Below are 14,084 nucleotides of genomic sequence, written 5' to 3'. Positions count from 1 at the left end.
TGCAACTCCAGGGTTTAATATTGTGGTGTATATCCTTCCAGCTTTTTTCTATACATTTATATATACAGTATATAAATTTACATATAGTTTTCTCAAAAAATGAAATTTTATTTGGAGACTAACACGTCTGGAATATCTAAGAGATGTCTCCACTTCGATACATAGAGATTTCTTTCATCAGAGTTCCTCCTTTTCCATTAAAGAGTCCTTTTTAAAAGGAGAGGTGTGGGCATACGTCTGGTTCACAGCTGTTCTAAAAAATGCAGAATTACCAAAAAATCGTCTTTAATTGGTTGATCAGAAAAACTGAGAATGCAGTATGCCTAACATTAAAAGATTCCTCTGAGGGGCACCTGGGTGGCTCAGTCGGTTGAGCGTCCAACTTTGGCTCAGGTCACGATCTCGCAGTCTGTGAGTTCGAGCCCCGCGTCGGGCTCTGGGCTGATGGCTCAGAGCCTGGAGCCTGCTTCCGATTCTGTGTCTCCCTCTCTCTGTGACCCTCCCCCGTTCATGCTCTGTCTCTCTCTGTCTCAAAAATAAATAAACTTAAAAAAAAAAATTCCTCTGATACAAAGGAGAAGTTTTAAATTCCTAATACTGTGACCTAGTTTTTGTGTACATTTGGTTTTCTGGGGAGAAGCTTTTTAGGGATCATGAGAATGTTCAAAAGAGCCAGTGACCCAAAAAATTCAAAAACCAGTACTTTCACTTATATTCAGTAAGATAATACATTTTTTTATTCTATTAACTTATTAATCTCCCCCTTAAAATATACTTACTAAAATGTACAAACTGGGGCACCTGGGTGGCTCAGTTAGTTGAGTGTCTGACTCTTAGTTTTGGCTCAGGCCAGGATCCCAGGGTTGTGGGATCATGCCCTGCATCCCGGTTCTTGCTCAGCATGGAGCCTGCAAAGATTCTTTCTCCCTCTGTCCCTCTTCCCCGTGTGCACACGCTCACTCACTCTCACTCTCTCTCTCAAGAAAAAACATACAAGTTAAAAAGAGACATTTGCTTATATATTTTTTAATTTTTTTTAAATTTTTTTTAACCTTTATTTATTTTTGAGACAGAGGGAAGACAGAGCATGAATGGGGGAGGGTCAGAGAGAGGGAAACACAGAATCTGAAACAGGCTCCAGGCTCTGAGCTGTCAGCACAGAGCCCGACGCGGGGCTCGAACCCACGGACTGCGAGATCACGACCTGAGCCAAAGTTGGACGCTTAACCAACTGAGCCACCCAGGCGCCCTGAGACATTTGCTTTTAATAGTTAATTTTAAATAAACATTCCCTTAAAGGATTTATAAATTAAGAAGTGTTGCTATATGCATTCTTCCATTTAAGTTTTTCTTTTAATGTTTATTTATTTTGAGAAAGAGAGAGTACAAACTTGGGAGGGGCAGAGAGAGAGGGAGAGCAGGAATCCCAAGCAGGCTGCACACTCTCAACGTGGAGCCGTAGGGCTCGATCCCACAATCTGTGAGATCATGACCTGAGCTGAAGTTGGATGCTTAACTGACTGAGCCACCCAATCGCCCCACTTCCATTTAACTTTTTACTTAAAAGTGTATTATAGGCCGTCATGGTCAAAGAAATTACCCAATGAGTCTTCTGGATCTATGTAATTATTATTAAAGGCGTCTTGTTTGTTAAATGCTTATGAAAAATACAAAGATAATTAAGAACAGTTATAACAATAATAATATGGCTTTAGATTTGTGTAGCACGTCACTGTTTAAAAAATATTTTTACATGTGATCCTTTTAGAAATTTTTTGAACCCGATTTGGTACATTATCCCCATTTTATACAGAACAGCAAATGAAAAATCATAAACTGATATTTTAAGTCTAAGTTAAAATACCATTTTGATTAGCACTGTTCCTTGGGAACACAGGCCCCTGTCTTCCTTTCAGAAACCCAGGTGAGTTCGCTTCCAGCTAAAACTGTTGAGTCAGAATTCTCAGTTCCTCTGGAAAACACATTCTGGCTTCTTTCTGGTATGCTGTATTGCTGTAACAAAATAAAGCCAGAATAGTATTGACAGCTATCATATATTGTCTGATAACTGTGCCAGTGCTTTGCATTTATTATCCTAATAACCTACTAGGAAAGGTCCTCTCCATTTTCAGATCAGAAAACCCTAGCTCAGAAGTGTTCATTGCTTTTCCAAGGTTATACCTAATCCTGGAGCCAAAGTCTGGTGTTGACTTGAATGTTGAGCTTCTCTCATGACACCACACTCCTAGTCACCTTCTCACTGATCTTTCTGGTCGCCATTTCCTTGGATGACAGAACATCTTTCCTTAAACTCACCCCTACAAAACTTTCCTGAGCTCCACCTACACAGAGCTTGCAGAAACCTATCCCACCTCTGCCACATACATGTTCTGTTTAGACTGCATGAAGAGTCCTGGATATCCCTGATTGGTTTTTCCATACAATGAAGCTTAGCATTTTTATCTGTTGCTTTTGGGTGGTACCAGACCTGAGACCATCGAGGGTCAGAAAGGAAGCTTTTTCTCTTAAAGGCTATCAGCTCTTATCTGTGCATAGGTAACTTTAAATAATTTCCCCATTTTGTCTGTAATCACTGTGTAGAACGTCCTTTTCATAGTGACCCATGTAATTGTTTTCAAAAACAGCATACTAGAAACTGTTTTCATCCTTAAGATTTGTTGTACTTACAAGGAATTTTTTATTTTATTAGGATACAATATCACAGAAATCTGTAGATATTCATGATTCTATTCAACCAAGATCTGCAGATAATAGACAGCAAGCACCATTGGCTTCTGTCTCTACTGTGAACGAAGAAGTCAGCAAAATTAAACATACAGCAAGTGAGTTATTTCTCCTAATAAAAATAGTGTGTTTTGTTTTATGTAGGAAAGGGATGAAATGTTTGCTCTTACTTTTGTTATTAACAAATATATACAGTAATTGGTTGTGTGGTCACTTTGTTACTGCATTTGCTCCAAGTTGGACATTTCGCTAACACCTGCAGTACCAGCTTTTTCCACAAGTGCTTAATGTTTGTGTTGAGCACCTGACTCTCTTCTCCCTGTTCTCTTCTGCATGTCAGCCTCATATTCTTTCTGCAAAAGTAGGGCCTGATGGGCCTTTCTCTATAGTGCCTTCCGAGCAGGGGCACCCAGCTTCCTGAGAAGCCGACCTTCTTTCCACTCGACTGCCCCACACGATGTCTTGTGCTCACCTTCTTAGTACTTGTCACAAAGAAGGGCAACCCTTTCTATTTTTTGAAAAATTGATCCAGCTTTGTTTATATAAGGAAATTATAATACCAAGGAAAAACTACCCCGTTCCTAGAGGAAAACAAGACAGCTATAGTTGCTTCTATAAAATGAGGTGAAATTCACATAAGAAAAGTAATCATTTTAAAGTGAACAGTTCAGTACATTCACAGTGTTGTGCAATCACCACCTCTGTCTAGTTCCAAAATGTTTCTATCACCCTAAAAGAAAACTCCCCACCCATTAATGCTATTCCTTCTTACTCTCCCCTTCCCCTAGCAACCACTAATCTGCTTTCTTGGTCTATAGATTTGCTATATTTCATATAAACGGAATCATGCAGTATATGACCTTTTATGTCTGGCCTTTATTTAGCATAATGTTTTTAAGGTCCACCCACACTGTGAAATTGGTCAGTGACTGATACTTCTTTATGACCAGTTGTCATTTGTTTGGATATGTATCACATTTTGTTTATCCAGTCATTTGCTGATGGCCGTTTGGGTTTGTTCTATCTTTTGGTTATCATCATGCTGTTGTGAATGTCTGTGTACAGTATAACTTGAGTACCTGTTTTTAATTATGTTGGCTGTACACACAGGAGTGGAATTTTGGAGTCATATTATAGGATAGTTCTATGTTTAACTTTGTAGGGAACCACTAAAACATGTTCCACAGTGGCATTCCAACTAGCAATTCCAATGTATCCACATCCTCACCATCACTTCTTTTTTTTTAAATGACCATCCTAGTGGGTGTGAAGTGGTACCCCATCGTAGGTTTGATGTGCATTTCCCTGATGATTAGTGGTGTTAAGCATCTTTTCATGTGCTTATTGCCATTTGTTTGTTTTCTGTGGAGAAATATTTATGTCCTTTGCTCTTTTTTAAATTGGGTTGTCTTGTTGTAGTTGAATTGTAAGTTTGTTACACACTCTGGATACTATACCTGTATCACATATATGATTTGCAGATATTTATTTTCTCATGTTGTATAGTTCTTATCATTTCTTTAATAACATCTGATGCACAAAGTTTTTAACTCGGATGAAGTCCAATTTACCTGTTTTTTGTTGCTCATGCTTTTGGTGTCATGGCTAAGAATCACTTGCCAGAACTAAGGTCATGAAGGTTTTCCCCAATGTTTTAAGAGTTTTGTACTTTTAGCCCTTACATTTAGGTTGTTGATCCATTTTGAGTTAATTTTTTTTTTCAGGGAATTTTTTTTATGAATCCTAGGTTCTTATACTTGTTCTTGAGAGAAGACAGAGCTTCTGGCTTCAGTCACGGTGTTTTGCTAACTTCTTAAAGGGGAGAGGGAGATGGGTAGTGGTGAGTGGCTGATTTTCATTTTTTATTACTGTTCTCTGGAGAACAGCATATCTCGTGCAGGAATCCACGACAACTTTGCACTGGAACATGCCATAAGGACAGAATAGTGAGTGGCTCTTCTCTCTCTCAGCCCCAAGACTGAATTTAAATATACTTTAGCCTTGCAAAGTAAGGATGTGGTCATCACACATTAGAAAGTTTTCACGTGGCTAATCTAGGGAAACACCTTTAACTGGAGCTGCGTGCTGCTCCCCATACCCAGAGCCGAGGGCCCAGGCTTGTTTCCTACTATCAGATGTCCTGCCCTCTATCTCCTTTAAGTTCTTTAGGAAAAGTTTGCCATGGAATTGTTGATTCAGAATAGGTGGAGCTAGAGGAAGAACAAATGGCCACCATGTCCCCATGAGCCCTTTCAACTTAGTGGAAGAGAGACCGTCTGCTGTCTCCTGCTCAGGGGAAAGAATCACAGCACACACCTGAGTATTTTGCCCTGTCCGAGGGGCAGCTATCTCGTTCTTCCTGTACACGTTCTTTCTGTACACGTTAAGAAAACACCACCACCACCCCATCTAGTCTCAGCTCAGCGCCTGCTGTCCCACATAGTGAATCTTGTTTAGCTTTGGTGAACCAGTGAAATGGTCACCTACTATAACCCTGGCAGTGTCAGCCCTCGTTATAAAATCTGTCCAAACATGCTGCTGGTCATTGCTAGTGAGTCTAAAGTTAAGATCGGTAGCCTCCCAGGACTACAGATCCTGGGCCAGGAGATCTGGACTCCTCCCAGGACTACAGATCCTGGAGAGGCCTAGCCTTACCCACTCAGTCAGAGTAGAGTCTCGTCAGCGATTCTGTCCGTTCACCCTGCTGACAGCTCTTTCTCCCCTTGAGTGGCTGATGCTGGAACCGATGAGAACACATCTCGTCAGACATCAGCCTAACTCCCAAGTCTCATTGAGAGTTCCACCTGTGCTGCCAGGAGTCTCCTGCTCTAGGGACGGAGTTTAGGACTTGAATGAAGGAGGTGAATGACTGACTGGTACTTGTCAGCTCTGACTGAGGTGAAGGACTAGGAAGAAGATACTGAAGAGGAGACAGTTGTGGGATTTGTGGTGTCTTTGTTTTACTTTTTGTTTGACATGAGATCTAGTAAGAAATGTTACATACTCCAGCATTTCTGAAAACTACCCGGAAAGGAGTCTTTATTAATGACCTCAATAAGAAGAAATTTACGCAAATTGTTTTGCTACCCCTAAAGCCCTTAAAACATGAGTTTGCATTCCACAAATTGGTGCCACAAAACGGAATTTGTAATAAAAGCAAAAGTAGAGACTGAAGGATTGTAAGTCTGTAATGCTGAGTGATTTCCAGGCTGCTCCCCCTAGGCAGTCATCTGCCTCCTGGAAAGCTCACTGGAAGAGCTGCTCTGGACATCCCAGGATTGAGGTATGGCCTGGGGCCATCATTGCAGCCACGTGTCAGTGTTGCCAAGCTCTTGGAGTATCTCAGTAGTTGAGTCCTTTTTCCTAACCTTGTGCTTTTGCATTTGCTTAACTGGGATGGTCAGTGAAATGGGAAATTCTTCTATGAACGTGACCTTATGGACTGTGGATTGTCAGAAACAGTCTTGTGTCTTGTTGAGCAAATTCATCCGGCTAGAGGAATGTAGTTATGTTTCATTTCACCTGTGGAGAGCATTTTGTGATCATGCACTTGGCATAACTTTTTATAGACTTCTTTGCTTACGGATCCATTTGAAAATGTAAGGTCATTTTGGCTACAACTTCTAACCTGGATCCAAATAAAACGTGCTCTGGTTAACCTGCAGTATTGTCCCACTTATCAGAATTTGTGGCTGTCTCAATCCTTCCTTTCCCGCAGATCTGGTTCCTGTTGTTTTCTTTTGGTATAGGCTTTATATTACCTATATTCAAAGGCCAAACTTGAGTTCCAGTAAATGCTATTAGCTTTTTTTTTTTTTTAATTAAGCTTTTAATGCATTTGTTGCATTTTATTAAAGAATAACTTAAATCTTCTTAAAGTTGCAGTGGGACCTTTTTGGACATTATTTACTGTTCTAAGTCATGGAGAATATTTTTATTTAAAAAATTACTTTCCTGAAGCTTTTCTAAAAATTGATGAGACTGAGTGGTGCTTATGTGCAAAGGCAGTATGTACTCAGTGTGATGTGTGCAAGTAACCTTCATTCATATGAATGTTTCCTTAAGCATTGTAATGTCATAGAAATTATAAAGGATTCAAAATAATTTTTGTTTGCATGTGCATTGGGGTGGGTTTCCTCACAGAATTTCCAGAACAAAAATTGTTTGCCGCCCTGTTGATTAAATGTGTTGTGCAGCTGGAACTCATCCAGACTATCGACAACATTGTGTTCTTCCCAGCCACAAGTAAGAAGGAAGATGCTGAAAACCTAGCTGCAGCCCAGGTATGGGGGTGTGAGGACAGCTGCTTTTATGTTGAATAGGAAGTTGGCTTTCACAGTCTGGGCCTCAGAGCAGAGGTCAAGCTAGAGACTTGATTTGGGGGCTGTTCATCACATAAATGTCATTTTAAACCTTGGGACTAAACGATATCCTCCAGGCAATAAGTGTGGGTGGGGCTGAGAGGACAGTTGGGTATTGAGCCCAGGGGCTTCCATGGTCAGAGCTCCTGGTGATAAGGCAGCTGGTAAAGAGCCTGAGAATAAGAATCCATGAGGCAAAGGAGAGAGAGCAGGAGACAGTGGTGTCCTGGAAGCCAAATGAAAAAGATGTTTTAAGAAGGATGTGATCATCTCTGTCAGATGCTCAGTGGGTCAAGTAATATTTTTTTTTCTTTTTTTTTTAAAGTAATGTTTCATCTGAGAGTTGCCTTCGAGCAATTTGGTGGACTTCAGTGACCTTGACATTGTGCTTAATTGTAATGTTGAGGACAAAAGCATTATTGAAATGGGTACCAGAGACGAGAGGAATTGCAGACAGCAAATATTTGATAATTGTGTCGAATATTGTTGTAAAGGGGTACAGAGAAATAGGATAATTGCTGGAGGAAGATGAAAGGGTCAGGAAAAGGGTTTGCTTTGTTTGTGTCTTTAAGATTGGCAATATTGCAGCATTTTCACTGATGAGAATTCTTCAGGAAAGAGAGAAACACAGAAAGAGGGACAGTTGCTGTCTTTTTGAGTGAATGGGGGTGGCATCTAGGGCCAGTCCCCGGGGGGTTAGAAGCACAGGCAGTTGGTGCTTTGTGACAGGAAAGCAAGCAAAGTATGTAGCTCTTAACACAGGAAGGTTGGTCTGTTTGCCAATGGGAGTTTGCGGGAGGTCTCTTCTGATAGCTTCTGGTTTCTCATTGAGAGAAGAAAAATCCTCTACCAAATGAAGTGGGAGGAGAATATTAGATACTTGAGGAGAGAAGTGAAAACATGAGTTAATCATCTAGAGAGTGGACTCAGGCAGTGCAGGATTGCTTGGGCACCACCCAGAGCCCACTGGATTTAAAATCAGTCTGTTTTCTCCCGTTATGTTTGTTGTGTGGGTATAGACGTGGAGTAGGCAGTTTTGCCAGCCAATTAATCTAAAAAGAGTGAGCGATTATGCAAGAGAGCAATTATAACTGCAGTTCCTAGAATCCAAACTGGTGAAGTAGAGAAGTGAGGACCTGATGGGGGTGAGGAACAGTGAGGGCTGTAGGCTCTGGTAGGGGTGGAGTTCCTGGAGTTAGGAATTAGGAAGGGAATTGGGAAGATAGGAGGTGGTGCCTGGTGACTAGGATGCATGGAATATAAAGGCTCAGGAAATGTAATAACAAAAGATGGACATTTTCCTATTTTCTATTGAGCTAGAAAAGATTAAGTTCTGTGGCTTGCTCGTAAAGCTGATCTTTGGGGGAGTACGGAGTTCTAAATTTACTAAAATTTGTGACTCTGTGTGTGTGCGCGTGCTGTGGTGCTTTGTTTTTCCAAAGAGAGATGCCGTGGACTTTGATGTTCGAGTTGATACTCAAGACCAAGGAATGTACCGCTTTTTAACATCACAACAACTTTTTAAGCTACTGGACTGCTTATTAGAGTCACATAGATTTGCAAAAGCATTTAATTCCAACAACGAACAGAGGACTGCTTTATGGAAAGCAGGTAAGCTGGGCAGGTGTCACACTTTAATGTTCACCATTAATGCTTGTGCACTGGGGCTGTATACATGGATCAGAATTCATGGTTTGTATGCTTCAGGTCTATGGCTTTCACTGTGTGAACTTTTTACCTTAACAGTAGTAATCGGAAGGCAGTCCGATTGCCAAAATCGATAGCCAGGCCTTTGTCTGATCTACACTAAGCCAGCTAACTGCTGGGGGAGATTTGTTTCCCCCTTGTTTAATCAACTTGTTCTTTGATTTGGCCATTTTTTCATCTTGTTCACCCAGCGTGGGCCTTCCTGTTGATACTGTCAGCATACTAAAAGCTGCTGTTTTATGAAAAAAAGCATATGACAGTCCTAAACATGAGATCTTGCATCTGTATTCCAGTGACTTCTCCATACTTACCTGGGAGTGGCCACACCTCAGAATGGAAGTGAATGTTTTGGGGTGGGGGGCGGTGGTGGGCAAATTTACTTTTGGACAAGTTGGAATCTTTAAATGAAGCAACGTTTGGGGCGCCTGGGTGGCTCACTTGGTTAAGCGGCCAACTTCGGCTCAGGTCATGATCTCGCAGTCCGTGAGTTCGAGCCCCACGTCGGGCTCTGTGCTGACAGCTCAGAGCCTGGAGTCTGTTTCAGATTCTGTGTTTCCCTCCCTCTGACCCTCCCCTGTTCATGCTCTGTCTCTCCCTGTCTCAAAAATAAATAAAAACGTTAAAAAAAATTTTTTTAAATGAAACAACTTTATAATAATTATATTGACATTCAATTTTTTATTTAAGAAATAGTTCCTTGGTACCTATTATGTACAAAACAGTGCTGGAAGAGTGAGAGGCAGAATATGCAGCAAAACAATATTTACTGAACATCAAACTCTGTGAAATAGTGTTGGGTACTTTACATTTGCATATTTACTTAATCTAAAATGATTGTTTAATTCCTAATTAAGCTCATGGCTTTGTTCATCCTCTTCCCTCTTCAACCTGACTTCTGGAAAGAGTAGTTCAACCAAAGTTGTTTCTACCTTTCAACTGGGAATTCTCCTGCTAAAGCCACCAGGCTCCGTGTGTCCATACGCAGTGGGCACTTTGCACTGCTGACGACCTTGGAAAACCATCTCCATGCTGAGTGGTCTGCCCTGTTCATCCAGGAGCCCTGGCGCAGGCTATCTGGAGCTCATCAGGGCAGTTTCATTTGAAGAGTTCCACTTTCCCAGCCCAAACGTTGCTTTGTATTTCCTGGCCCCAGCTTGAAAGAGGAGGAAATTTTAAACGTAGAGATCGCCTTCTTGCCGAGTCTCCAGCCCAAGCTGGCCGCCTTCACAGTCTTGGGGTGTGCCTTCTCTGTGCACTCCTGTCCCTGTGGGCCACCTCAGGGGTGCTGAGATCCTGGGCTCAGGCTGCTGTGGCTTAGGGTAGCTTTGCTTTGTAAGCAGCAGTTGACACAGCTGAGTGACACAAAATGTGCCCTCGCATGAGGCTCTTTTGCCTTTCTTTCTGTAAGATGCCTTCCCAAGTTAATCCTGGAAACTTCCCTTTTCTGCAGGTTTCAAAGGCAAATCCAAACCTAACCTTCTGAAGCAGGAGACGAGCAGCCTGGCCTGTGGGCTGCGCATTCTCTTCCGGATGTACATGGACGAGAGCCGGGTTAGTGCCTGGGAAGAGGTCCAGCAAAGACTTTTAAAGTAAGACTCTTGGTTGAGTTTCTGTCTTTGATTCACATGGCTCCATGGCACAGAGTAGGAAAGGACCGCTAGATTTGCACTCGGGGCAGAGTCCACAGCCCAGCCCCACTGCAGTGCCATGCAAATATTAGAGTGTAAGGAAGAGATTGTGAAAATTAAATACAGTCTCCTAGATGAACGTACTTGTGCACAGTTGGGGAGGACATGAGCAAATCATGTCTGTTGCTGCTGCTGGACAAAGGAAAAAGTGTGCTCTCTTAAAAGTTAAAACTTCGTCATTTTTAGGCTTTTTCATGCCACATAACTCCATTTTCACAAACTGATCATTTGTGAAAGTGAAACCTGCCTGCCTGCATTCAGTTAAATATTTAGAGTTTTGTTAGTGTCACTTTTTTTGCATTCACTTTTTACATCATGACGACTTAAATTTCAAGTTCATGCTGAGAATCATGTCATTCAGAAAGAATGCTGTCTTCTGCATGATACTTTTGTGTGTTCACAGGGAACAGATGTTCTCAGAGACCAATTAAATACATTTTAGAATTTTAAGAGATGACTTAATCCCTATTTGCCCATTTTACTGATGAGACTCCTAAGACCCAGAGTATCTACACCTTCACAGTGAGTAAAGGGAAGAGCCACCCCAAATTTCAGCCCAAGTTTCTTGACGCCAGGCTTGGGCAGGTGCTACTGCACAGGGGCTCCGAAATTCAGTGAGACTTTGAGTAAAATGTGAATTTCCTGATAAACTACAGTGGCTTCTTATGTCTGATTTTCTTCCTAATTGGAAAAGCACACATTTATGTTGACAATCTAGTAAAGTTTGCAGACAGAATCTAAATAGTTCCTAATAGTAAAGTCCCTATCCACCTTGTCCCCGCTGGTCTTGATCTGTGAACATCCATGGCAGCAGGTACATAAGCACATGTAAAATGAGCCTTTTCTGTTACAGTGTCTGCAGTGAAGCCCTAAGTTACTTCCTTACTCTAACATCAGAAAGTCACCGGGAAGCCTGGACTAACTTACTGCTTTTGTTTCTAACTAAAGTTCTAAAGATAAGTGATAATAGGGTAAGTATGAGAGATTTTTTTCCAGCCCTGCATTTCTAGCCTGAGCAGCAGCACACTCAAGTGGGAGGCAGGGGCACAGGGTAGCAGACCCACTGCTCAGAGGTAGGTCAAGCAAGGTCCAGGCCACAGTGCTGCTCTGCCCTGGGCCGCCGCGGCCCTTGTGCTCATTGGCCCTTCATTCTTCTCCCTCCTTACCCTGCTTTGTTCTCTAATTAGTGACTCTGTAGCGGATTCAGTAAGGAAGGAATCAGAATCTTTAGGACACTCTTGACAAGCCACTGACTCCCCCACACTGTGCAATTTCCATCCTGACCCTTGAAGTCTCTCCTTTGGCCCCATTTTGAAAACTGCTGTTCTGCCCAACCCCTGGCTTGTACTCTGCCCCCTACCCAAGGCTATTTCTGGGCCCTAGGCCTCAGCCATTCCTTTGGCATATTTATCGGTTCCATGTGACACAGAGCCCCTAGTGAATGGGCCATAAATTCCTTTGAGAATTTGAAAGTAGAAATGAAGATAAATTAAAAATACATAACTATAAATATAAATACAGATGTCAGATTGGCAAAAATATGTATTTCACTTTTAAAACTAAACTAGCTCACATAAATGGAAGCGGGTTGCTGTGATCCCTGAATAGGTTTAAAAATGCAGTGAGGTGGCCTGAGATTTGAGCCATGGGACCCCACAGAGGCCGCGCAGTGTCAGTTGGTGCCATACAGATGTTCATCCCAAGTCATATGCTCTGGTCCACATGCATTCCCATCTGACTCCCAGGCTGGATAAAGCTTAGAGAAGTGACCTAAGGCATGAGCAGCCACGGGGCCAGGAAGGACTCCAAAGCGTAGTCCGTCTGATTCCACAAGCTTTCGTGCCACAGTCTGTCACACTGCTTCTTTGTCCCTCATGGGGTGTGGGGAGCAGGAGAGAGAACAGGCAGGTGACTTGTATTCAGAAATTAAAGAAGTCTAGCAAAGACCGTAATTGTGGAATGTATAATCTTTGCCTGAAGAGTACATATTTTACATTGTAGTATTAGGTAGAAATTATAAATTTCTTTAACAAGTAAGGTATTTTCCCTAAAATTAGAAATTTCTTTAACAAATAAGGTAGTTTCAATAACCCATAGCTTGTAAAAACTCAACTGTGATTCCCGCTGGTCTTACTTTTGCTTATTATCCAGGAAAAACAATGATAAATACTAGAAGTTTACCATAAGTTCAAGGAACTATAATAGAAAATGTTTTCCAAAATAAGGGTAGGTTAAGTGAATAATGTTTGTATTAAGTCTTTTGAAGTCTTTTCTCTTTTTAAAGAGAAGTATCTCTTTCAGTTTCCATAATCAATATAGTCACTGCTTTATGCAGATGTATTTCCTCTGTCTTCACTGATTGGTGCAGGCCCCAAAATGGTTTGACTCTAAAGGCATTTTGAGCTTCTGTGATTTGGAATGCGAGCACTACTAACTGAGAAATTCTTACCCCTTCCACCCCCAGTTTAAGGCTCACGCGTCATTCTACTACCCTCTCTTATGTGAAATTATGCAATTTGACTTGATTCCTGAACTTCGTGCTGTTCTTAGAAGATTTTTTCTGCGAATTGGAGTAGTTTTTCAGATATCACAGCCACCTGAACAGGAACTTGGAATAAACAAGCAATGATGGCAACTTGGTATTTTTCTGTTGGCGTTTACATCCCTCCGCTCTTTAAAAGGACCCAGGAGCTGAGGTTTCCTACCTGAAAAATGGTTTCTCCGAATTGCAGTGTCTGAGGGTTACTGGTAAAGATGCTCAGAACTATAACTCAAACTTGCAATGCTCCAGTCCCTATTAGTAATCTGGTGGATTCTGTTAGTCATGTTGGGCTCATGTTGAGCAGAAAGCCTCTTTCCACAGTGTCCGCTTGTGTTCATGTGTCCTTCCCTGTCCTTGGCAGCAGGGAGAGCCCCACATATGTTTGGCAGGTGTGGAAGCAAAACTTTACCCAAAGAACTATAGATGTAAAGATTTGAACTTCTGCAAGAAGTACAACTCAGGAGAGCTGTATTTTGAAGGATAAAATGTTTATAATTGGGGTTGGGGGAGAAGAAGAAATTATTGTTCATGGTAAAAGATATTTAGCAACTATGGTATTCTTATTCTGAAGATTTTTGCACACTCAGGCTATCTGAGATACTGGTAATCATCCTTCTGTGAAAAATGTACAGAGATGCAGGTCTGTAATATAAAAATCTTTAAACATTATATAGTTCTTCCTGCACTGTTTTATTTTAATTTCTTTATTTTCTTATTCATTTGCTAAATACCTATAATATTTTGTCAAATGCACTAAACATTTGGGTTGAACTTTCTTTTTTATTTTGTGGGGATTTTGGTTTTGCCCTTTTGAGGGGTGGGTCATTTTCAAGGTTTGACATGCCCAGAAGCTGTTGTGGCTGACACTTGTCATGATCAACAACAACAAAAAAGGTAGAAAATACTCCTACTGACTTAACTACCTGTAATATACTTCTCTTAGGGCCTCTAAAAGATGAGCCATTAAAATAGAGTTGATCCTTCATGGATTGAAACTTGAATCACTGCAAAATGATCTAGGTTGCTGTCACTTTCTTTTTT

The 14,084-nt window shown here is 41.4% G+C and overlaps 1 protein-coding gene across 2 annotated transcripts in view; it reads left to right on the top strand.

The window, feature by feature from the left end:
- Window positions 1–13,766, top strand: part of ARFGEF1 (ADP ribosylation factor guanine nucleotide exchange factor 1) — a 148,659-nt gene extending 134,893 nt beyond the window's left edge. For both annotated transcript variants that reach the window (XM_042923790.1, XM_042923791.1), the window contains 6 exons: window positions 2,711–2,843; window positions 6,889–7,028; window positions 8,549–8,717; window positions 10,264–10,402; window positions 11,355–11,472; window positions 12,966–13,766. In XM_042923790.1, the coding sequence (XP_042779724.1) occupies window positions 2,711–2,843; window positions 6,889–7,028; window positions 8,549–8,717; window positions 10,264–10,402; window positions 11,355–11,472; window positions 12,966–13,130 (864 nt within the window). In that variant the 3' untranslated portion in view covers window positions 13,131–13,766. The remainder of the gene's footprint in view (window positions 1–2,710; window positions 2,844–6,888; window positions 7,029–8,548; window positions 8,718–10,263; window positions 10,403–11,354; window positions 11,473–12,965) is intronic.
- Window positions 13,767–14,084: the final 318 nt, after the last annotated feature.

Source organism: Panthera leo, chromosome F2 (genome assembly GCF_018350215.1).
Source record: "Panthera leo isolate Ple1 chromosome F2, P.leo_Ple1_pat1.1, whole genome shotgun sequence".
NCBI lineage: Eukaryota > Metazoa > Chordata > Mammalia > Carnivora > Felidae > Panthera > Panthera leo.
Note: the sequence above shows the minus strand (reverse complement) of the source record. Positions and strands in the feature narration are given on the sequence as shown.